The sequence below is a fragment of the Eurypyga helias genome, unplaced genomic scaffold (genome assembly GCF_000690775.1).
Source record: "Eurypyga helias isolate BGI_N326 unplaced genomic scaffold, ASM69077v1 scaffold36030, whole genome shotgun sequence".
Classification (NCBI taxonomy): domain Eukaryota; kingdom Metazoa; phylum Chordata; class Aves; order Eurypygiformes; family Eurypygidae; genus Eurypyga; species Eurypyga helias.
Window position 1 is genome coordinate 429 of NW_010225734.1, and position 23,579 is coordinate 24,007.

The window sequence follows — 23,579 nt, forward strand, 5'->3', positions numbered from 1 at the left end:
GCACCTGGGAGTAAAGGTACCTGCACTGCCTGGAGGCAGGTTAGGGAAGGCAACTTCCTCAAAACCGTACTTCCTGACTCTTTATTTTCCCTTTCTGCCTCAGGAATGGAGCTCAGCCTGAAATTAATCTGTGCTTGCCACCTGGGCAGTCACAGCCATAAACGGGAGATGGTTTTCCTGGAGGTGTTAGGATTTTTTTTGAGCATTCACACGTTCTGCGTCTTCGGAGAAACGCGTGTCAGTGGTTTCAGTGGGTTTTTTACACCTGTATTTTTTTTGAGGAGTACAGGAATAAAAAGGTGACCGACTGTTCTAACTGCTGATAAGGTCATACTAATTTGAGGTCTAAATATTAAAATGTTCCTCGTCTGATTCATGCTTTACTACCGGTGATGGTCCCGTGAGCTGGAGTTTACCCAAGGCTGTGCCAGTGCCGCTCCATGGGCAAACTCCCTCTCCGTGAATGAAATGGACAGCGGTTTTGGAAGATGAAGGCTCTGTGTGTGTCTTACAGACGGTGTGGACAACCCCCTCTGCCTGTTTAATTTCTGCAAAGCCCCTGAGTGCTCTGTACTCTAGTGATAACCGGCAGGTATAAAGCAAACTGGGAAGTGGCCGTAAATCTCGTTTAGCAAGGTGACTGGATATATCGAGGTAGAACAGAATCAGACTTGCAGTTCTGAAACTCCCTCAGTACCGTCCTGCCTGAGGTTGTGATGTAGCACTGAAAAACCGTTAAAGACAATAAAAGAAGCTTTTTTTCATGCTGTGTATGAAGAAGGTTGCCACAAGGATGTGTGGGGTTTTTTTTTCTTCCCCAAATCATATACTTTCATGAAGATAACTGCAGAAATAAGCCCTTCTAAAAATAATCTTTGTAATTTGTTCTTCTGTGCAGAACTGTGTGGAAAGCGAGTTCGGGCCATATTTGAGCTGTTGTGCTATGCCTTCATACTTTTCAACTGTTTGTATTACGGAGAAAAACACCTCCCAGGTTTCTGTGTGGTCATAATTTGGGTCAGTTTTGCACATGAGGGATCCTTTGCGCTATAAAGTCCTTACTTTTAAAAGCAGTGAAATCTGTAAAACTGTCTGAGCAGTGCATGTTTAAACTCATTTACTTAAACTGCTTTGATAACACTGAATGGAGTGTAACAGTTTGTGTAAAGTAGGTTTTTGTTGGGAGCAGAGAGTTTTGAGCTGCTTTTAGAAATAGCAGCTGGAACTTATTTAAAGCATACTTGCTTTTTTTTTTTTAGCTGTAGGTATGTGGAAATATTGCTACACAAATTCTTTTTTTTTTTTTGTTTTGTAGGGTTGATCCATATGGGTTTGAAAGGCCGGAAGACTTTGATTATGCATCCTATGAAGCATTCTTTTCCAGATACCTAGTGGTACTCACTAGAAGAGCAATTAAATGGTCCAAGCTCCTGAAGGGGAATAACAGCATACAGAAGAGTTTAAAAGGTCAGCTTTTTTTCAGTCTATTTATAGATAAAAGTGCATTATGTTTGAACCAATATAAATTGTATTAAATCGGTTTGCATTTTTGAATGTTAAATACTTCTTCAAATGAAACAGCAGTCGTATAAACAGTATAAGTTATATAAGTATAAACTCGCTTATAATACGTAAGCGAATATGCTGCTGTTAGGGGGATCGTTAATTTGATTTAAAGCTTGCAAAGGAGTAATCCTTCTTTGGTATACGCTGTAATATGTTATTACATCTGTAACCCAGAGATTATGGCCACTGGCACTTCAAGATGCTGTTTTGTTGTATTGCATTGTGCTCTTTCCTACATAATTTCATGTCTTTTAAAGACCCTGTCTTGAACCCCTGGGATCAGGATGCTAGGACTCTCTGCTGACTCTCAGACAGATTTTAGTTTGCTGAGATTTTCTAGCTCTCCTTATCCTCCTGGTGTAAAATGGCGCTCACGTCACAGCTAAAAAGGTCTGTACTAAGAACTGATGCTAAATGCCTTACGAAGTGAAGAAAGTAAAATTAATGCAGGGGTTAATGCAACATTGGATAAAATGCTGATGGAACCCTTCATGGCCCCTTCAAAAAGCAAGAAAACCCCTAGTGATCTTTTGTCTTGCAAGAGACATGGAGAAGTAAATGGAGGGAGTCAGAAGGTGGCAAGGAATCTGGTGAGATTAGAGGATGGGGGTGTTTCCTCCCACTCATCTCTGGGTTATTTTTTCATATAAGCATGTAAGTTTTCCTCTTTGCTCTTAATGATGCTATTCAGCTGGTTTTCTCTTGGGAGTCTTTGAAGTTGAGCACAGTTCTCTCCAACTTTGTTAAAGAAAAAAGCAAGTAAAACTAAGCAAAAGTTCATGAGGCACTGACTGTAACATAGCTAAATTTTAGAGCTGTTCTTCAGGTGCAGACTTTGGCTGCTAATTCTGGTGGCTTTGTGTGATGTGGGGTGGTGTTCTGTTTTTTTGGCTTTTTTTCCTGGCACCAGGAATGGGATGTTAATTGGTGAGACATTTTAAGAATGACGACGTATTTAGTGTACAGACGTCCGTTTTAAGGCTGAGGAAAACAGAAGATACAGGTTGGAGCTGTAGCTGCTAGATCATATCCTGCTAACTAGACAGTAGCTAGCTCTCTTTTTTGAAATGTAAAGAAGCTTTTGTTTAGGGTGTTAAGTTTAAATACAGAGGTAACTGTATGCTATTTTTAATTAGTGAGGATTTTGAGGTTCTGCAGAACTTAGTCTTCTAGTTGTTCTTCCACAATCTCAGGCTTTAATTCATCTCTGTTTCTTAAAATATGTGAACTGTGATAGTTTCTAGCAATTTATGTGAGTTTGTTACATTTCTCTTCTCTTGTGTAGTCTATTCCAGCACTGTTGACGCAGGATGCTACTGCAATACAAACATTATGAATGCCTTTGGTCTTATTTTTGGAGCCAAAACTTTGACCAAATCTCTCAATTTGTCCACCAGGCTTCAGTCCCTGTGGTCGTGCTGTCCCACTAGCCACGTAATGGCAACAACCATTAACGTGGTGTTAATCACCTCTGACAGACTACCGTGTTTGAAAAATGGGATATCCTATATCCACTGGGTGGACACAGGCAACGGCTCTCGACTGTAGCAAGCCCTTGCAGGCTGGTGCATCATCTCTGATGTTACTAACTTTTGCTGAAGATGATTTGTAGACTCTGAATTCTCATGTGTATATGTAAATATAAGGAGAGTGACTGAAATAAATAACGTTGAGGAAATGTAGCCTGAGTGTAAGTTCAAAGTGGTTATAGTAAGCTTCCTTCATTATCATTGACCTCCTCGGAAGAGGAAAAGCAACAGGTTAACCTATACAAATATTGATATATTTTTTTTTTTTTTTTAATACTTCCCTCCTTATATCAGTATTAAGATTGAAGTCTGTGGCATAAGCACTTGGAATTATGTAAGCAGTTGGTCTGGTGTGTGCTTTATCCTGCAAGATGATCCTGCAGTGATTTCCTTGCAGGCAGTCAGGGAGCCGAAGTTCTGCCTGGCAGGGCACCGAATTTCACTCCTCCAGGACCTGACTTCATTGCTGTCAAGCTTTGCTCAGGAGCTGCTGGTTCTGATTAACCTCCCCTCTGCTACAGGTTGGCCATAAGCTAGAAATGAGAAGAATATTTGATTTGCTTTCCCTGCCCCGAATGCAATAGCTGTATCTGTGAACCCATAGCCTTAGGAGTTCTACTGGGGCCTTTTCAAAACGCATCCTGCTGTGGGTAGATGCGAGAGGGACATTGTCCGTGTGGTGTCTCTGCCACCCTGCACCCGTTTTTCCTCACATGTAGAGCAGCTCATAATTCCTGTCTGAGTGAACAGGAAGAAGTGATGACTTGTGCTAATTTTCCAGTTTGGAAATATGGTATGTTCACATGCTATGTTTGTCCAGGGTGGTATGTATGTATATCATACTCTTCTACTGTAAAGAAAAATAATTAGGCTACATTTTAATAGCAGTAATTAAGCAGTGTATCCTGTTGTTCTGGATCACAGCCTTCCATCAAGGCAGGTCATGGGAATTTTGGCTGACAGTTCTCTTTGCTCATTCTCCAGTGTCTTCCTTTTTTTATTATTCTGTGGTGGTTTGTTTCCTCCTCTACCCTTTATCCTCACTGTCTCCTCTGCACATGTGCATTTTCAGTCAGTGTTCAGTCAGTAGTCTCTCCATCACTACTGACATCCTCTAATTTTAGCTCTTATCCATTCAGCTGCTGTCTTTAAGGGACCAAAGGAGAGCTTTCTGCTCTGGCTTGTTCGCAGGCGGGCAACAGACTGTCTGACATAATTGCCCGAAGTCGCTTAATTCTGACCAAAACCGTGCTATGTAAGAGAATTTGCCTGTAAATGGATTAGTCAGAACTGACCAGCAGCAGAAATCTCTGAGGCTGATAATGTGCAGCGTAAGGGGAAAGCAGTGGTTGGAACAGGATCACTTCTGTTTGGCACAGGGGTCGGAGGAAGGAAGGAGCATCTTAAAAAGTGAGGTTTGGTGTTTGACTAACTGGAACTTTAATGGCACGCATCTGCTTTGTTTTGCCTGCGATGTATTTATAAAACATGCCACTCAATTCCTTGTATGCTGTTTTCAGCTCTTCTGTAGAATTTTTGCTCTAGGGTCCAAGTTAATTCTTCAGCATTTGACAGTGTTAATAACTAAAAGTAACCCAAAAGTGCAGATGCTCTTCAAAATCACACTCTCTTCTAGTATTTTGTAGCATAATTTTTGGTTTTCTATGTTTAGTCTGTCTGTGAAGGGGGGAGGGGATATATAAATACAACTTTATCTAGAGGCAAAACCCTCCAGAAATCTCAGATTCTACCATTAAACAAGGACAGACAGGTTAAAATGGTGTACTTGTTTTTAAATCTTGTTACTCTAAATAATGCCAAATATTGGAAAACATTATTTTCTACATATTTTTCTCCTGAATTTACTTTGGGTATTTGTCAGCATTTCTAGACTACTTCCCTATTGTATAGCTACTTTGTCTGGTAACAAGGAAAACACATTAGTGTGTATGACACTAAACCTCTGTAAACTGGCACTGGATAGCAGAGGTAATGGAATTATCGAGGCTACTTCTCTTGGCTTACAAATAATTGGGGATGTTTCATATTTTGTTAATGAAGAGGCAAAAATTTCACATGAAGATATTCATTACACCTGTTCGTAGACTGTTGCATACACTGGGGTTGTCCTGGGTGTGATTCTGGTGCAGATACTCATGGCTTGATGGTATTCAGCCCTGCTGCTTTTGAGATCAAGCCCTTGGTTTACAGTTGGAGTAGGATGTGTGATTGGAGACACATGCACAATCCGGCTTCATCTGGGAAAGCTTCTTAAAAGTTACAGTGGGAGGAGATTCTGTGGTGTGGACTGTTGTGGGCTTTTCAAAAGTTCCTGAGGATAATGTGGAAGAGGGTCTATAGAAAACAATATAAATACAGATTTGTATAAAGCAATATAACTTAATGTTTAGAATAAGTCATAAATATTTAATATATGTAAAATATATTTAATTACAACTGTCCTCGTTTTCAAAACTACTTTGCTGCTTCTGTATACCAGTTTGCAGATCCGGGCAAGTATGATACATGGTGCTTTTCTTCCTCACATCATTAAAAGGCTTTCCATTCCTCAGAGGGTGGGGAAGCTGGGTTAGGTAGTCATTTGGGGTGATACAAGCCTCTGGCTGTCCATTACCATGAGAATGATGACACTGGGGAGTAATGAGTGTATGCTGTGCTGCAGGGCTGCTTTCCCCTTGTGCCAATGTCAAAGGCTTGTCTCTGCTTCTCTTGAATTTATGTATTGCTGGCTGTGGATCTTGGCTATGCTTTCAGAATTGACAGTTGTTCCAGGAAAAAAAAACCCAACATTGGAATTATATGTTAGAATATGATAATCCAATCATTTAGCCAGTAAGTATGCTTCTAGAGACATTTGCAGGTTCATCTGAATGAGATATTCTTGTTGACCTAAATGGGACTGGCTCCTCATACTCATTCCTGCATTTGCCATGTCCATCTGTAGGATTTCTTTAGCATTAGACTTCAGCTTTTTTTTTTTTTACAAGATCTTGAAGTGAGGATTATTAAACAGTCATGGAAACAAGTAAATTATTTCCAGCCCATCTAAAAGAAGGTTGTAGTTAAAGTTGCTTTGCAGCTGGAACATTAGAGACTATAAGCCATAGTATAAATCGTCATGGAAAAGCTAAACAAAGCACCAGGCCTTCAGGGTCCAGTTTTATTGCCAATGTCAAGGGTAGAAGTGTTTCTTTGAGAGAAAGTACCAGACTTCAGGTGGGTGAAATGCATGGATCTCTCTGCTGACACTGTAAAGCAGCTTTGGCTCCTAAAGGATAGGCAGCTGCAATTAAGTGGAATGTATTTAGCAGGTGGCTGATTTGTTGTAAAACCTTGTTTCACCCTGCTGTTTTCAAGGCCTTTAATTCCAGCAGCATTTATCTTGAGTTACAGATCTTGTGATTGTATAAAACCAGGCTAAGTAACGGTATCTGTGTGTGTCTGTGTGGACAAAATAAAAATCTCCATTCTCATTTGAGCCCTGTAGAATTTAGGGAAGAGAATTTGATACTGTAGTTGATAGTCTTGTTCATATAGTAAGAAATACCCGATTCCTTTCCAAGTTTTCTTCTCTGTGGAGAAAGCAGAAGGATCTCAAACATTCAGCTGACTTTTTGGGTCAGAAGGGGTAATGCTGATTTAGGGTTCTGTACCAATGAGCAGCATTGGCTCCTTACTAATATTTTTCATACCATTCCTAGGAGGAAGCTGATTTGGCTGTCATTAGCCTGATGCTTCTTCCTGCAATCTTGCATCCTAGTTATTTACACTGAATCATCTGCTTAAAAAAAAAAAAAAAAAAGGCGCAAACCCAAGCACACCCTGATGATGAATATGATGCAGGAGATAAGAGCTACTTTAGATTTGAAAAGACTTCCCCAGTTACTCTAGGGAAAAATCATCTGCTGCTTACTCACATCTTCCAGGGGCTCATTTCAACAGTAGCCGTGTATTTCACACTTCCCTGTTCCTGCTGTGATTTCAGTGGTTAGGTGCTAAGCTGAAATCCTAGGGTTATGTTAACGTAGCCATTTATGCTGGAGCATAGCCAAGCAGACAGAAAGGGCTGCCGTATCAGAGGCCATTAGTGATGTCAGGAAAGAAGTCAGTGCTTGTCTGAATGAAAGAGGACAAAGATCAAGGGGAAACTTTGCTGTTCTTATCTACCTCCAGAAAGGCAGGAAGAGGATAGGATTCAAAACTCCTAATGGGGGAATACGGGAGGGAGGAAAGCCTGGGACTGGAGATCTGTGTGGGGTATCTGAGTAGCAGCAACTTTGGAGTGAATCTAAAATATACTTCGTAGCTGAGAAGGAAATGCTTATCCTAAATGGTAGCATAGGAGAAAAAGCATAATAATCTTCAGTCAAGAGTTTTCATACGACTTCTCAACTTCCTGTGCTCATTTCCAAAAGAAAAATACAGCCGAATTTTTTAAATTATTATTTATTTTAAAAACCCCAAACAGCAACAACAACCAAATTAAAAAACCCACTACCAAAACCCCAACTTCTTGTTTTTCAGTGAAGAGATATATCAGGAAAGGCATCCCCAATGAACACCGTGCATTGATCTGGATGATTGTGAGTGGGGCCCAAACCAACATGGAACAAAACCCTGGGTATTACCACAGACTGCTTGAAGGAGAGAAGAATGACAAGCTGGTTGAAGCAATCAAAACAGGTTATTATCTTGATAATACTGTTTATCCATCCTATGTCTTTTTAAATGTTAGATATCAAGTTATGTCATGGAAAATGTACATTTCTGTAGTAGTGGTTTAAGTGCTGAATGAACATGTAAATTAGATTAGCCATAAGCGCATTAACAGCACAGATCTCTCCAGGTTCATCATGTGGTCAAAAGCATTAAGGAAGATTAGAAATTTTTTGGGAAGGAATAGAGAACAGACTAGAAAACATTATTCTGTTGTCTCTGAAGTGATCGAAGAGTTACAGCTTTGTACCATGAGGCCTGCCGTTGGGTCTGTTTCTCCTTCTGTCCCGAGAGGACACTGGAAGAGCAGCAGGGATGGTTGACAGCGTGGTACACTGTATGAGGCAGGTGAAGTATGCTAGGATTTCAGCTTGCAGAAAAAGCTGCTGATAGAGCTATATGAATTATAAATGGTGTAGAGAGGGTGAATGGAGAGCGATTGTTATTTGTCTCCTGTAACATAAGAACCAAGGACGCTGAATGAAATTTGCCATGCTGCGGGTTTAGAAGTGCGTATCGCTTGTGCCACTTGTTACTGGAGGGTGCTACTGAGGCCAGAACTATAAACTGGTTTAAAAAAGAATTTGACGAACTGAGGGGTAGGGAAATCCAGCTGATGGATGAAGTCCTAAACACTAAATATGTATCCCTGAAAGAAGGGAAGTGTAGGAGGAGAAATACCCCTACTCTACTAATCCAGCTTCATATGCACTGTCTGTGAACATGGTTCAGTGACCAATACTAGTGACAGGGTATTAGGGCAACCAGACCTTAGACTGTCCCACTGAGTGTTAAAAAGACGCAGTAGGAAAAGACAAGGAAGTAGAAGTTTGATGTAACAGGTATTTGTCCTGAAACTTTCCAACCTGCTGCAGCAGAGCTTTTGTAGAGAAGCTGATCCTGGTTGAATTGCTCAGTTAATGAGTAAAGAGGTTGGGCTGTGCTCTGGACAAGCACAATGCTGAGGTGGTTTTGTTAGAATGGTGGGTGCACTTGCCATCTTTTTCCTCTTGAAAAGGCCAGGTAGGTGAAGTTGGGGCTTTATGGATTTTTATTCAAGTTGGATAACCATCTGAACATGTTTTGGTTTATGCTGAGTTTCTCCTCTGCCTCTCCCCCTCAACAGCCAGCACTGTGGGCTTTTGGGACTCCACGCCTTAGTAAGGCATTTCAGAGCATAAACTTTCATGTTCCTATGAATATGAAGACTAGGCAGGAATCTTCTGGCTGGTATCCTGCTCAGAACTGGAAAGAGTAGAGCTATAACTATGACTACAGAGGGAACCACTAAGATGACTTCCTAAGGCCGGTCTTGTTTAGGGCCTGGAGAAGGATCAAACTGTATTCTGTTGGGGTGCAATTGCTGCAAGAAGGAGTTGCCAACAATTTCTTTTCTACTACTAGAAAATGGCATGAAGGGTCATATGATGACGGTAGGTAGTTTTCGTGGAGAGGAAAAAATAAGAAGATAAAGACCAGCTTGTGAATTTTGGAGGAAATTTTTGGAAGAGCTACTGCATCGATTGGAAAACTGCAAAAGAGAAAACTAACACGGAGCAAGTGAGGGAAAGGATAAAGAAAAGTGTGTTGGAGGGTTTTATTGGAGGAGTAAAAGTAAAAAGAGGACCTCTCACTCCAGAGTGATTGTTTCTTTTTCTCTGGAGGGAAATCTGTGTGAACATCTGAGGAATGGAAGGAGGGGCAAAGTACTTGAAGGTGAATAGAAACCTTTGTGTTTAGTAAACTTAGTGATCCTGTTGACTGTGCACATTTTATAGGGGACTTTAGCTGAGACCTGTTTCAGTGTGAATTGTTGTTCACACTGAGTTTGTTGCTGCCTGTGTTGTTTTCTGATCACTGTAGTTGCTTTTAACAGTAAACCAAAGAAAGATGTGGTATCTTGCTTCTGTTCACGTCTCACGTCTGCAGTTTCCAATTTTCAGGCAATTGTGCTTTATTTAGTCCTGCGGTCTAGCTGTAAAGTTATAGCTCAGGACGATGCTGTGGTTTAAAAACAAGAGAACAGCAACCATGCTTTCTCTCTTTTTTTTTTTTCAGAGGGAGGGGCAGGGGGGCAAAGACTTTATTTCAGATTCAATTAAAAACACGTGTAAGAGCCAATGTGTGCTGTTTGGGGCTTCTGGGCATGTAAAAGAAACAAATTTCATGCACGTTTGGAACTTATTTTCCATATGGGAATGTCTTTAATGGGAGATAATTGGGTTAAAAAGTGCAGGTAGACTGTGTAGAGAAATGGTCTAATCTTTAAAGAAAAAACTGATTAGTAATAGCAATAAAAGTCTTTCAGCTAAATAAATTGAAACTGTCCTCACCATTTTTGCCCTTTAATTTGCTCTTTCTTAACTGAAGGGCTTTGGGGCTGATTGTGTTTTATATGAAACTTGCTATTAGAACATACTTTTTTTTTTTAAGAGAACTATGAGAGAGCAGACTTCTTGCTATAAACATGAAAGCAAGAGCTTAAAAGAATGCAGGTCTCTAAATCTTTATGAAAATTTTCATGGTTTAGTTTACATACACGTTCAGGAGGACGTGCATTCCTACTGAGCTTTGTTGTTCATGCCCTATTATAGTAAATTTTAGTAGGACGAGTGATGTTGGCAGGATAAAATGTGGCAGTCCTCCTAACACGAAGGCTATGTGCTGGTGACTAAAAGGCTAGGCTGTAAGTTGATGTAGCTTCCTTGCAGTGAACCCCCCTTAGGCCAGGCCATTGAATTTCAGAGTAAGTATGTCTGTCTGCAGATCCTCTTGTGTGCCCAGGCAGTTAATATCCACATTTCCACTTCTGCATTTCATAAGGAGGAGTTGTAGGTGCCATGAAACCCAGGGTCTGATATTTATCAGTCAGTTGCCTGAGGCTGTGCTGCACCTTGTGACTGCTGGCATAAGGATCTGGCTGTGTGGATTGGATAGCTGTTGTAGGATTTAGGTTCATTTGATGTGTTTAGAAAAGTAATTCAGACAAGAGCCATTGCCACTTCACTGGAGACAGTGAATATTTTGCTATCAAAGCAAAAAAATGGGGTTAAACTGCAAGTAAAGGTTGGGTATTTTCATGTGAGTTTAGGGCATTTAACCGTGCAAGAGCAAGGGGAACAGCAGTGTCAGCTCTTTTGGCTCCGTGTAAGAGAAGCCATATCAGGTCACATCCAAGTCGTTTCCTTGTCAGGTCTTCTGCCTACCAGAACAGCTAAAGGAAGGACTGGAGGAGTGAAGTGTGTAGTGCTACTTCCTCAGAATGTTTTTCCTAGTCTCCAGTTATCTGTGGTTTGGGGAGTTCCTGAGTCACACGCTGCATGTTAGTAGTTCCTGATGCTGGATGGGAAAACAATTCCCACAAAACCTCTGGTCGCTCCTTTTTCACGTCCTTCACTTTGCTCCTGATTTTGCAGATTTGCACTGCTCATAAGCACCTCCTTCCAAACTGAGGAGCTCTAATCCACCTTGGTTTATTCTGTATATGGTAGCCAATTCATACCTGTGATCTTCCTTGTTTCCATTCTGTTCTGCACTTTCTCCAATTCTGGTGTCACCTTTTGGGGACTGGAACTTATGTGGGTGCTTCTCAGATTTATACAGTGACATTCTTTTTTAGGAAATCCTAACCTTGCTTGCTTTCTTGATTGCTGCAAGCTATTGAACCGTTACGTGGTGGTGGTGGTGGGTGTCAGGCTCAGTTTATCTGGATTTAGTTAATAAGAATCATAGAATGGTTAGGGTTGGAAAGGACCTTAAAGATCATCTAGTTCCAAAATTGACCTTAACTTAAAAAGTCAAACCAAAAAACCCTACACCTCAAAAGAATTTCTAGTTCCAGGTGTTGCAGGGAAAACCTTGAAGGTGAGTCCTAAACATCCAGTTATAACAAATTTTCAAACACCCTTTAATGTTTTGTGTTTTTTTACACATTGTAACTGGTGACCTAACCTCATTATTCTGGAAAAATTAAAAAATTACCAGCCTGGAAGCTGTTCAGAGCAGATGCAAGTTACAGATGTAGCAGTAGCAAAAAAAAGTGACCAGAAGTGGTATAGAGGAAGCTAGGTATAAAAATACTTGTGTAATGTACTGGGCACTGTGTCTGGGAGTGGGAGGCACCTGGATATGAAGGTAAGAACAGAAAGGATGGGGCTTGTAGGTGCCTGGGTTTTGAAGCACCCTAAATATGAAAAGCACAAGACTGGTACAGAAGCATTAGTTTTCTGGACTGCACTCTTAAACAATTGTGATTCCAGGTACCAAAATAGGTCTTTTTCATAAACTGAGGCCAGCGTGGCATTCTGCCGATGTTTGTGTTACTGAATGAGGGGTGAAAGTACTGCAGAAGCAAGCCAGTGGTCTTCTCATGGTTGCTGTGCAGAGATAAATCCACAGAAAAGGAAAGCTGCTGTTTTTGTTTCACAGCATCAGAACACCATGACCTCACAGCCCTGAAAGATCATCTGGAGAAAAAAAAAAAACCAACCCCAAACCCAAAACAACTCAAACCTATTGGGATTTAATCTGAATTTACTGCAGAGGAGTAGCTGGTCTTTGTGGCCTTCTTCCTGGTCCCATGCTCCTATATCTAGTTTGGTCATAGCCAGCAGACTTGCACACAGCCACAAGGTGGTCATTGTTTTGGGGTTTATCTTGCAGTATAAAGTTCTAAAGGTCATTTCCCTGCTTGAAAACAGTTCTGATGTTTTTTCCTCAAACTGGATTAGTTTGAGGCTGTGTTCCTTTGGACTAATGTCTGTCAAGAATGAAGTATGTTAATGGATAGCAGGTCAGAGGGGTGGGCTGTGTGGAGGGGAAGGAGGAGGTGTTAGGGCACCTCTGGGAGAGGTGTAGTAAAGTGGACGTAAGTGCCCAAGTCAAACGGACAGTTCTCACCTGCCCCTGCCATGTGCCTCACGTCACCTCTGGCAGTTGTCTTGCAGTATGGTAAAACCTCAGTTTGTGTGCTTGGGCAGCAGGTCGTCTTCCCTCACCTTGCTGTCAGAGGAGCCTCAGAGCTGGAGGAAGGGGAGGGAGCTTACAAATGGAGCAGAAAGGGGAGGATAGAGAGGGAGCAGGACACCCTGCTCTTGGTGTGCTCAAGATACTCATCCGGCATAAGGAGTCTTGTGAGACCATGCTCCATGTCTTTTATGAAGGGTGAAGACTTCTAGCTCTTGTATCTTGTTTTTGTTCTGAGTCTCTCCCATCCACCCTCAACTAAAATACTGTTGCTAAAGTTTAAAATCCTTCCTATAATTAGGGAAGACTTCCCCCCATCCCTGTGGGGAAAAACGTGCTCTGCACTCAGAAAGGAAATTGGAGCTGATTCTCTCAACTGCTGGCCTTCCTCGGGTTGTGAAATTAAAAGATGGGTTTGGTTTGAGTACTCAGTGTGTGATGGGCTTGTCCTACTCCCCACTCAATTTGTTCTAAGTAGCTGATGGAAAGAGCTGTGACTGAAATGTCAGCATTAATCTTTAACATCAGCGTATACTTCAATAAACAAGAAATTCTGATTATGCATATACTGTGCTGCTCTTCCTACCAAGAAGAAACAACTCAATTGTATTTATCCTACAACTGTCTATCTGTTGCTCAAGTCCTTTTAAAAATTGTATTTTTCCTTGTGTTTTTCATTTCAGTCATGAGAGGTGAAGGGAAATATTTTCCTGCCCTCCAATTTCTGATTTGTTCACTTTTAAAAGGAAGAAATTGTGATTGGTGTGATAATGCTGTAATGGTTGTCATGATTTTGAGGGGCTTTCTTCCTTGGGTTGCTTACAGCTCAACTCTGTGTTCAAACTGTAACAGACTTCTTCCTTTATGCAGGAAAAACTGATAAGAAGTGATAACTCATAGGACATAGATATCTGTACAATAGTGCTGTTACTGAATTCTAGGTGTTTTAACTTTAAACCCACCCCACCCTTTTTCTGTGTTTATGTTGTTGTTGTTGTTAAACGTAACCAAAATAACTGTTGGAATTTTACTAACGAGTCTTGGGTTTTGAACATTTTCAAAGTTACTTTTCAATAAGATTTTTCTTCCCAGCTCAAACTTCTAAAAATGAAATACATAAGTTTGGACTAGTGACCTCTTCATAGAGTGAAGCAAGTCAAAAATTAACTCTTCCTGTTTCTTTCCAACAACTAAAGGGAGTTTTGGGTGACTAGCTCAAACTTGCGTGTCTAATTCTTATACCTTTGTAAGGAGAGATGAGTTCTACTATTCATGTTTGATATGGAAGAAATGAATATTTTGAAATGTCAGCAATTGCATAGTTCTTACTTGGTTTAGGGTTGAGCTTGAAGCATGTGGGATGTGCTCTGCTGCCTGGATTTCAAAAGTAACTCTCCTTGATGATCTTGCACCAATAAAGAAACAGCTTTTCACGTGGTCACATCATGGAGAAACTTAAAACTATAAAAATGCTGTGATTTTTTTTAAGTGGGAGCCACCAGTTGCAGGAAAAATACTTCTATTTTTTGTAGCTGTTTGGGGGAAGTTCACTGAATAAGTCAATTGAAAGTTGACCTGATTTATTATGAGAATATGCTTTCCTAGAGGTGCAGCTCATTTCATGCCACTTGGTTAGATAAATTTGGTATGTGTTGTTTGTCAGTCTAAATGTCTGGTTTGCTTTTATTTAAGCCTTTGCAGTCAGATGTTGGGAGAGTCCAATCTGCAGGAGAATTTCTTCAGTCCTGCTTGAAACTGATTTCTGTACACTAATAGGATTAATCTTTCTAGGAATAATTATCCTTGAATGCAGATGGCCTTTTAGCCAAAATGGAGGTAAAGCCCTTTCTTAAAATTCATCCACCAAAACTACAGTTCTAGTGAGTCATAGTGAAGTTTCAATTGTAATTCTGAAAAGCTGTAAAAGTTTGTTTGCAAAGTGAAGGGAGGGAACTGCTCCTAATTTTGTTGGTTTTATTTTTTTTTCCTTTTGTCTAGACATGAACAGGACATTTCCAGATAATGTAAAATTCCGCAAAACTGCTGATCCCTGTTTGCAGCATACACTCTACAACGTATTGGTAGCATATGGGCATCATAATAAAGCAGTAGGATATTGTCAGGTATGTAATCACTGGGTTTTAAACAATGCTGAACATCACCAGTGGCAATTTTTCTTGTCCATTTGAATGTGTGTTTTTAGAAGCAGATCCACAAACTTTCTGTTTTTAAAATGGTCCTAGGGAGGGGAAGAGTGAATCCCTTCAGGCAAGTTCAAACGTCCTTGTGAGTTTTTCTCTGAGCCTTTTTTGTCGCATACTTTATCATGTTTGATTCCATTCGTTAGCTGCAAACTAAATGTTTTATCACATCTTTTATATAAAGATTAGTTGCTGTGGAGATGAAGAGAAGGCGAGCTTGCCTTTCCCTCTTCCTCCCTCCTGCCATCTTTCCCAAAACAGTCCTTAGCATGTACAAGGCCTCATGAGATCTCAATTTCCTTTGTTTTCACTGTCACGCTTTTCGAAGTACAGGAAGACCAGCATTCATATGACATCACGTAGTTGGGAGGGTGGTAGCATTTATTTGGTGCCACCTCCCAGTATAGACAGGCAAGTAGGAAGAAAATTTGTTTGAAACTCAGCCTGCCAGTTTTTAGATGGCAGCTGGAAAAAAGCTCCTGTCATCACTACCAAGTACTGCAAAGTTTCTTGTGGGGCACAAAGAAGGTGAAAGTCGATTCATGATGGTTAAGAAAAAAGCGTCCGTCTTTAAGGATCAAAAAGAAGCAGCAACTGTCATGAGCAAAATGTGTTTTCAGTTCACTTAAGTCCTCTCCTCGCTCCTCCCCTTCCTCACTAAGGACATGTGTGCTAACCTGTGCCCCATGTTAGTTGAGAAACTTGGAACAGTTGTACTCACTCTACTAAAGCTAAAAGAATATGATTTGAAAAGAGTTGAAATCTGGAGAGGAGAAGACTTAGAGGGACTTAAACCTAGACTGAAGTCACTAAAAAAAATTTTTTGTGTATCCCAACGAGTTTTAATACAGAAATTATTTGAAAAATGGGTGTAAAAGATGAATTATTTTATGATTTTCAGTATTATGTATTTCTTAAAATATAGTTTTATTATTTTGACTATAACAGAAGGGGTAGAATTTTGAACGTTCTCTTTTGCAACTGTCAGGCTCCTTTTATAGACGTAGTTTTACACACAAACATACACAACTTCTAAACCATACTAGCTTCTACTCAAAAATATATGTTCAAATGTAACTAAGAAGTTTTGTTACATTAACTGTTTAATGAATGGACTAATTTTGCATTTTAACTTGGCGTTATGAACACTGGAGAACTAAAATTAGATAAGGCTTTTTAAGTCATCTTCTCTTTTCACCTCTGGTCTCCTCACAGGATAAATGTTATCGTTTCTGGCTAAATAGAACATAAACCAAATGTCGACATCTGCTTTCCACAGCATGTCATAAATCAAGCAAAGTTTCAGGAAATCACCTTCTGCTAGTGAAGCAGCAGACTTCATCAAAATAGATATAGTGATACTCACTGTATGATAGGAGAGACCATGTAAACGCTAGAAAATTCACAGTGAAAGATGGAGGTTTTTCCCAGGTACTTAGCAGAGCTTTCCCTGACTGAAGGCTCTTCAGGGAGTGTTTTCATAATCCTAATGCATTTGTAGTACTTGCTGGTGCTTACCTCTCCCATCTCTGAGCGTATTAGGCTTTGTGTTGGTGTGCTGTGACAGCGGTATGGTGTTGCCTACCCTGGTATAACCAGCAAAATTCAGCTGCCTGTAAACACATCCTCCAGCGTAGTTTTTTGTGCATGCTGTGTTAATAGCCAAACAGTCTCTATTCACCATGGATGCAGTTACTAAACTGCCGACATGGAAACAAAGAGTTGCCTTCCTAACTAGAAGGCCAGGCACCGTGTAAGGCTGTGCAAGGGCTGTCCAAGCCATTTGTGTAACAAATGCTGTAGTGACTCAAAGCTTGAAAAGGAAACATTGGAGAAGATGCAATGTCCGGGGAGACCTTATTGCAGCCTTCCAGTACCTGAAGGGGCCTACAAGGAAGCTGGGGGGGACTTTTTACAAGGGACTGTAGTGACAGGACAAGGGGTAATGGGTTTAAATTGGAAGTGGGGAGGTTTAGGTTGGATATCAGGAAGAAGTTCTTCCCAGAGAGGGTGGTGAGGCACTGGAACAGGTTGCCCAGAGAAGCTGTGGATGCCCCATCCCTGGAAGTGTTTGAGGCCAGGCTGGATGAGGCTTTGAGCAACCTGACCTAGTGGAAGGTGTCCCTGCCCATGGCAGGGGGGTTGGAACTGGATGGGCTTTAAGGTCCCTTCCAACACAAACGGTTCTATGATTCTATGTCCTAATTTTTCCATGTTCTGAGAGTGTTGCGAGGCCTTCTGAGATGGGATGGGTGAGTCAAATCTGCTGAACGCAAGAAATGAGGTCCTCAGTTGTGAGAGGAAGTTGTAGCTTCTAGAGGCTGTGAGAAGCATTTGTTTTGGTAGCTGTCCTCTGGCACGCAGCTGAAATTGGCAACCCTGAAGGATATCCAGAGTCTGTGGTGCTGCCTGTGGTGATGGATGTGCTGGAGAACTCCAGGTTGGAAGGAAAGAAAAGAGCGAGAAGGCCAAAGGAAGGGCTGAAACTGCAGAAGGCAACCTAACCAACACCAGCCTTCATTGCCTGTAAATATTTAAAGATTATGTTCTGTTAGCTTAGGAGGACTCTGGGGGGTTGCACCTCAGGCAGCCTTTGTATATTGTTGTACTGATGCGCTGTCTATGTTGTGGTTGTCAGCTTGATTATGATCGAAAAGATGTAATTAAAAATGCTTAAAGTGGGCTACTGTGTGTGTAGACCAGTCAGTAATACTGCTGTAAGTTAGCAGCGTCATGGTGGATACAAGAAGAAAGTGCCTGAGACAGTGTACAGGGAATTCTAGTTTTGTGGCCTGTGTATTCTGTATGTCAGCTCTTCAGTCAGAGAGCATCAGTAACAGTTATGAAAACAGCATGGTTGGAATTTGGCTAAAGTCATGACTTGACTGCTTTTCACAGATTTTTCTGGCAGCTCTCCCAACCCTCATGCCCTGGTGCTTACCTTCTGTTTGCACATTGAAAGGCAGGAGCTATAGTGGCCAGTTGTTGACTGGTGTGTGGAGTACTAGAGGTGTTATGGAAGCAGGTGATTTGTATGCAGTCATTTCAGTTGAATAGCAACAGCTTGTGAAAGCTGCTGGAGCTGCAGCTTTTTACTAAAGAGTGGGTCAGACATTCTCCTTCTGCAGCTGCAATGTCTACCTGCAGATGTGTCTTCTTTCTGGTCAAAGCAATCTTCAGTTACATTGGGACAGGGCTTTGGGATTTAAAAAAAAAACAAACCCAAACTAACCATAGAGGAAAATTGAAGGTAAATTATAGACTGCTAAGCTTTTTCTTCCAATTTTCCTCTCCTTGATCTTTGTTAATAATTCTTGTTAGCTGTTGTCATGCAGGTTTAACAACTTACTCAGCTGATGGGCTTTATTACTAGATTTTGCCTAGTATGTTCACTTTGTAGAACTGTAGTAATTCAGCCTTTAATCAAAATAATTAAACTAGAAACTCTTAAGTGTATGCATCTTAAACCCCTTCTTTCTATTTCAGGGCATGAACTTCATAGCTGGATACCTGATTCTTATTACAAAGAATGAAGAGGAGTCCTTTTGGTTGCTAGATGCTCTTATTGGAAGAATATTGCCTGGTATGATAAAACCATATATAGTTGCATTCATATATTGGAGCTTGGCTTTTATTTTTGCATTCTTCTATGTTTTTTAGAGGTTTTGGATGTTAAAATGGACTTGCATGGGCTGAAAACTTTCTAGAGTCCTAGAAACACAGGACAGACACAGGACACAGAACTTGTCTGGTTTATGGTCAGATTTTAATCTTGATGCAGCGGTTTGTGTGTATATTAATTTGCAGTCTTGCTTCTCACTCCCTGCTTATACCTGCTAGGTAGGTATCTTCCTATGTTAATACAATGCTGGGGAACAGAACTTGGCAAGGTGTCTGGGATTTGGTAGTTCTGGTTGCAGGAGTATGAGATGAGACACAGATGAAGTGGCGATCGCAGAGCAGAGTGAAGGTGGGAGATGTGCATGGTTTGAGCACTGAGCTTGAAGTAGGAATTCCCAGTGCCTTGGCAAGAGGCAGCGTGACCTTTCTTCAGTGGTGTTTGGCAAGGTGGTGGTAGTTTTTGCTGGTCCCCTGCTTCTGAGAGTGGGATACCTTGGACACTTTGTGCACCGTGACTTTGCACAAAGCAAACAACTGCCAAAATCCCTGTCTGTGTCTGTATAGGAAGTTCTTGTCAAAGCTCTGTTATAATCAATGGTGATCCAGCCAGGCTGGTCAAGAGTCTAGAGGAAATTCAGCACACCCTAAGCTATAGACAGTATTCTCATCTGGTCAGTTTGGTACCTCTCTAGGTGTCCTTGCCTGGATCTCTGGGTTTGCTGGAGGTGTTTACACAATGAATTTTGCCCCGTGTATAAGCTAAATATCATCACGTGTGTGAAGTAGTTTAAAACCAGCAGACATCAGGCACAGCTATGTTTTGTACTCCTGTGAAATACATTTGGGAACGTTCTTTCTTGGGATTTAATTACAGAGGAAGAATAGTTTCATTGTGAATTCCTCTTATCATTGCACAGGACTCGCTACAGCTACAGCCTTAATGTAAAGCCATACTCAACATGGAAGACTAATTTTTCTATAAGGAGGCTTTGAAATTCCCTACTGGCCCAATTTTGTGTTAGAACAGATCTTCATCCCAGATGGTTGGACACTGAATGCAATATTACAGTGTCAACTAAGTGCTGGTCAAGGACATCAAAGTTGGTATTTTCATTACTGTTTCTTTTGTCTTTTTGTTTAATCTTAAACAAGAACAGAAAAGCATATAAATTTTGGTTCCTTATTGAACAGAGGGGAAGACTTTGAGAAAGAAGGAAAAAGGCTGAGGGAGTCTTTTTTTAATGCCTTTGAATGACTGGAAGAAATTCTTTCACGGTGAATACCTGTGTAGGAACTCAGGATTTCCTTGCATATGAGCAGAGCAGTTGGACTTTGTTGCAGATTGAAAGAGATGAGACAGGCAGGGAGTGCTATGACTTGTTGAATCAGTCTGCAAATATTTGAGGTTTTTCAGCCTTGAAGTTTACTTTCAAGCTATAAAAACAGTCTAGAGAAATCAGCTGTCTGTTGCTTTTGTTCAGCCTTGAGAGCTGTGCCCTGTGCAAACAGGTAGGAGACTTGAGGGCTGCCGTCTGCCACATGACCTGCCATGGGCTGACAAGCATGGATGTCTTTCCATTGATATCACTGTGTGAGGGAAAAGGCAAGTTTCATTGCCAAGTGATGTGCGGCAACTTTTGCTGTTGGTCTTTTTGATTGTCTTACACGTTTTTATGTGGGCCAAGGGAGTAGATTCAGAATCTTTTTTATTAATTGTTTTTGGTAGGTGACTGACTCTAGTTTGTCGTAAAATCTTCAGTTCTTGTATATCCTTTTTTACACTTTGCTGATACCTAAATGACTCAAGTTGCTCTTATTTTTCCCTTAGTTGTTGAATTTATCTTATGCCAGTAGCATTGGCGATGAGAAGAAACTCGTAACATGAAAGACAATTGCTGTGTATAAAGGAGACGTACATTTGCTTAAATTATGTTTATAGACATATTTTTACTACCCTGTTTATAGATATATTTTTACTGTGCTGTAACAAGGATATAGACCGGTTGGAGCGAGTCCAGAGGAGACCACGAAGATGCTCAGAGGGCTGGAGCCCCTCTGCTATGGGGACAGGCTGAGAGCGTTGGGCTTGTTCAGCCTGGAGAAGAGAAGGCTCCAGGGAGACCTTATAGCACCTTCCAGTACCTGAAGGGGCTACAAGGAAGCTGGGGGGGACTTTTTACAAGGGACTGTAGTGACAGGACAAGGGGTAACGGGTTTAAATTGAAAGTGGGGAGGTTTAGATTGGACATCAGGAAGAAATTCTTCCTGGAGAGAGTGGTGAGGCACTGGAACAGGTTGCCCAGAGAAACTGTGGATGCCCCATCCCTGGAAGTGTTCAAGGCCAGGCTGGATGGGGCTTTGAGCAACCTGGTCTAGTGGAAGGTGTCCCTGCCCATGGCAGTGGGGTTGGAACTGGATGGCTTTTATGGTCCCTTCCAACACAAACCATTCTGTGATTCTGTGAGTCTTGTTACAGACTTTGGCCTGCGTTTAGCACATCCGATAGAGGCATCCATCTGAGGTGCTGAAGTTAGAAACATGCATGCTTACTTTTCTTTGATAGTAAGTCGGAAAGGGGATATCTGATCAGAATTGCTGCTCTGAGTGTGCCCCTTTGCCCTCCACAGTCAGTTTTGAGAGAGCTTGAGGTGTGCCTTCTGGCTTGGGTGCCTCAACAAGAGCTCCAGTTAGGTAGTATGAATCTTTTATGTAGTAAAAATATAAATATTGTATTAACTCAAGGCTATATTGTCAGAAAAATTATTGCTATTTCTTTTCTCCTCAAAAATTTTTTGTCCCTTTTATTCCCACTACCTTCTTATATGATGCTTGAATTGTAAATTTATAAAATTCAAGGCATGAAGGATAAAATAATTGGCATAGTTTAAGTGAAATACCGTGTGTGTATATGTGAGAGAGAGTCCAACAGGCAGACTGTATCCGTGAAGAAATGTACTCGGGTAAGTAGTCCTGCCCTTCTGTTAACAGTGTGGTGCATTTCAGTTTAAAACCCTATACTCATTTGTTGGGGAAGCAGAGAAACATTGTCTATTCTCCAGATTTTCAGAGGGAAAAGTAGCAATTTTTTGTTGTTGTTGATGGATGCCAACAGTTTGAACCAACGTTTTTCCTCTAGTTTTGTTGCTGATGCTCTTTTCTTGATCTGTTTCCATTATCATCTACATGTTTTCCCCTTTCATGGCAACAGATATGCCTCCAGGTCATGTCCTCATTTTAGAGTGTGTTCTGTCTCTGCCATTTAAATTGGTGGTGATTTAGGACAATTTAGTAATCCCTTCTCTGCCCTCTGCAGTGTCCCTGTGAATGTTTCCTTCCCCCTGTCCACATGCATTTAATCACGTTGAACAGCTGCTCCAGCACCTTGATGCTGACAGAGTGTGTTTTGGTCAGCAGACGAACCCAGCCAGCCACGGACGGATCAATGTCACTGATTGAGAAATGCAAAACATGACAGATGGGAGCATTAGTGGCAGCTTCCCGGGGTTGTGACAGAGGAGGGCTCCGTAAACTATGGCTCACCTCCCTGTTTGCACTGTGTATTAAAATCACATACTGGTTTGGGTCGGAAGGGACCTTAAAGATCATCCAGTTCCAACCCCCCTGCCATGGGCAGGGACACCTTCCACTAGGTCAGGTTGCTCAAAGCCTCATCCAGCCTGGCCTTGAACACTTCCAGGGATGGGGCATCCACAGCTTCTCTGGGCAACCTGTTCCAGTACCTCACCACCCTCTCTGCGAAGAACTTCTTCCTGATATCCAACCTAAGCCTCCCCACTTTCAATTTAAACCTGTTACCCCTTGCTCACCCAGTGACAGGAGGGGAATGGCTTGGGAACGGGACCCCATCAGCAGAAGTTTTCTGGATGTATTGTTCTGTTAGACCCAAATGGAGTTAGCACAGCTGGGAGACAGCCAGCAAAAAGTTGTTTGGTGTGCTGGTGTGTGGATTTGTGTGTGTGCCGTGCGTCTGGCTGAGGCCAGAAAGATCTGCTGCTGCTGAAGGCAAGCCTGTACCCTACTGCCTGTTGTGTCTGTCAGCTGCTCAAGCAGCGATTTGGGGGGATTAGGAGTATATCTCATTTAAACACAGCGAGTGGGAAGAGAATTATTTGTTTAACTGAAGTTTTGGGTGTTACCAAGATCTTTTATTCCCAGGTTTATTCAAAACAGATGGCTGGAACAGACAGTATTGCCTACGAGCAGCAGTATGCATTCAGTTTGAGCTCAGAGTGGATGTGTCTGCCATTTCTATGCAGTGTAGCTCTAGTGTTTCTGTCTGTTCATAGCCCTGATTCTTGTTGAGAGATTTTTGTTAAGTTGAGGAAAAATTGAGAGGTTGCTTTGGAAAGCATCAGATAGGTGGGAACTTTTAACTGTGGTACTTTGGTTTGTAATTTAATGAGCATATTTGTCATGTTTTACAAATTTGTGATTAAATGGTGAGTTTGAGAAGAAAAAAATTGACAATTTGAACTCAGTTCAGCAAGACATTTATGAATATATATAGCAGAACTCTTTTTTTTTTTTTCTTTTTTCTCCTCCAGTGGGTTCTCAGTTGGAGAACAGCAGTTTACCAATCTGAAGTCTCATTAGTCTACTAGATTAATATACTGGAGTTATTTACTCTTACTGAAAACTGGTTGTAGTATGACTCCTCCAGTGGTTAAGAGAAGTCTTGTGATTTCTGCACTAGCCTGTTCATGGCCAATTTCATATCCTTTTATTCTTGTGCCAGTACAGACTTCTGGGGATAAAAAAGTCCTCTCTTGTGCTTACCTTTCATGTATTTGTAGGAGACAGTCAATTCATTTTACAGTTCTTTTGTGTTACCAAGCTGATTCAAACTCTTCTGTGTTCCTCTTTTAGCCTAATAAGTATTTTGTGTGCTTGTTCCAGTTTGAATTGGTTTCTTTTTTCTTTTTAAACTTGATCACAATGG

The 23,579-nt window shown here is 41.2% G+C and overlaps 1 protein-coding gene across 1 annotated transcript in view; it reads left to right on the forward strand.

Annotated features, from left to right (window-relative positions):
* The window catches only part of GRTP1 (growth hormone regulated TBC protein 1), a 38,434-nt gene that overhangs the window by 176 nt on the left and 14,679 nt on the right, over positions 1 to 23,579 (forward strand). The window contains exons 2-6 of the mRNA XM_010150481.1: positions 150 to 183; positions 1,316 to 1,467; positions 7,641 to 7,799; positions 14,796 to 14,920; positions 18,485 to 18,581. Coding sequence (XP_010148783.1) covers positions 150 to 183; positions 1,316 to 1,467; positions 7,641 to 7,799; positions 14,796 to 14,920; positions 18,485 to 18,581 — 567 coding nt within the window. The remainder of the gene's footprint in view (positions 1 to 149; positions 184 to 1,315; positions 1,468 to 7,640; positions 7,800 to 14,795; positions 14,921 to 18,484; positions 18,582 to 23,579) is intronic.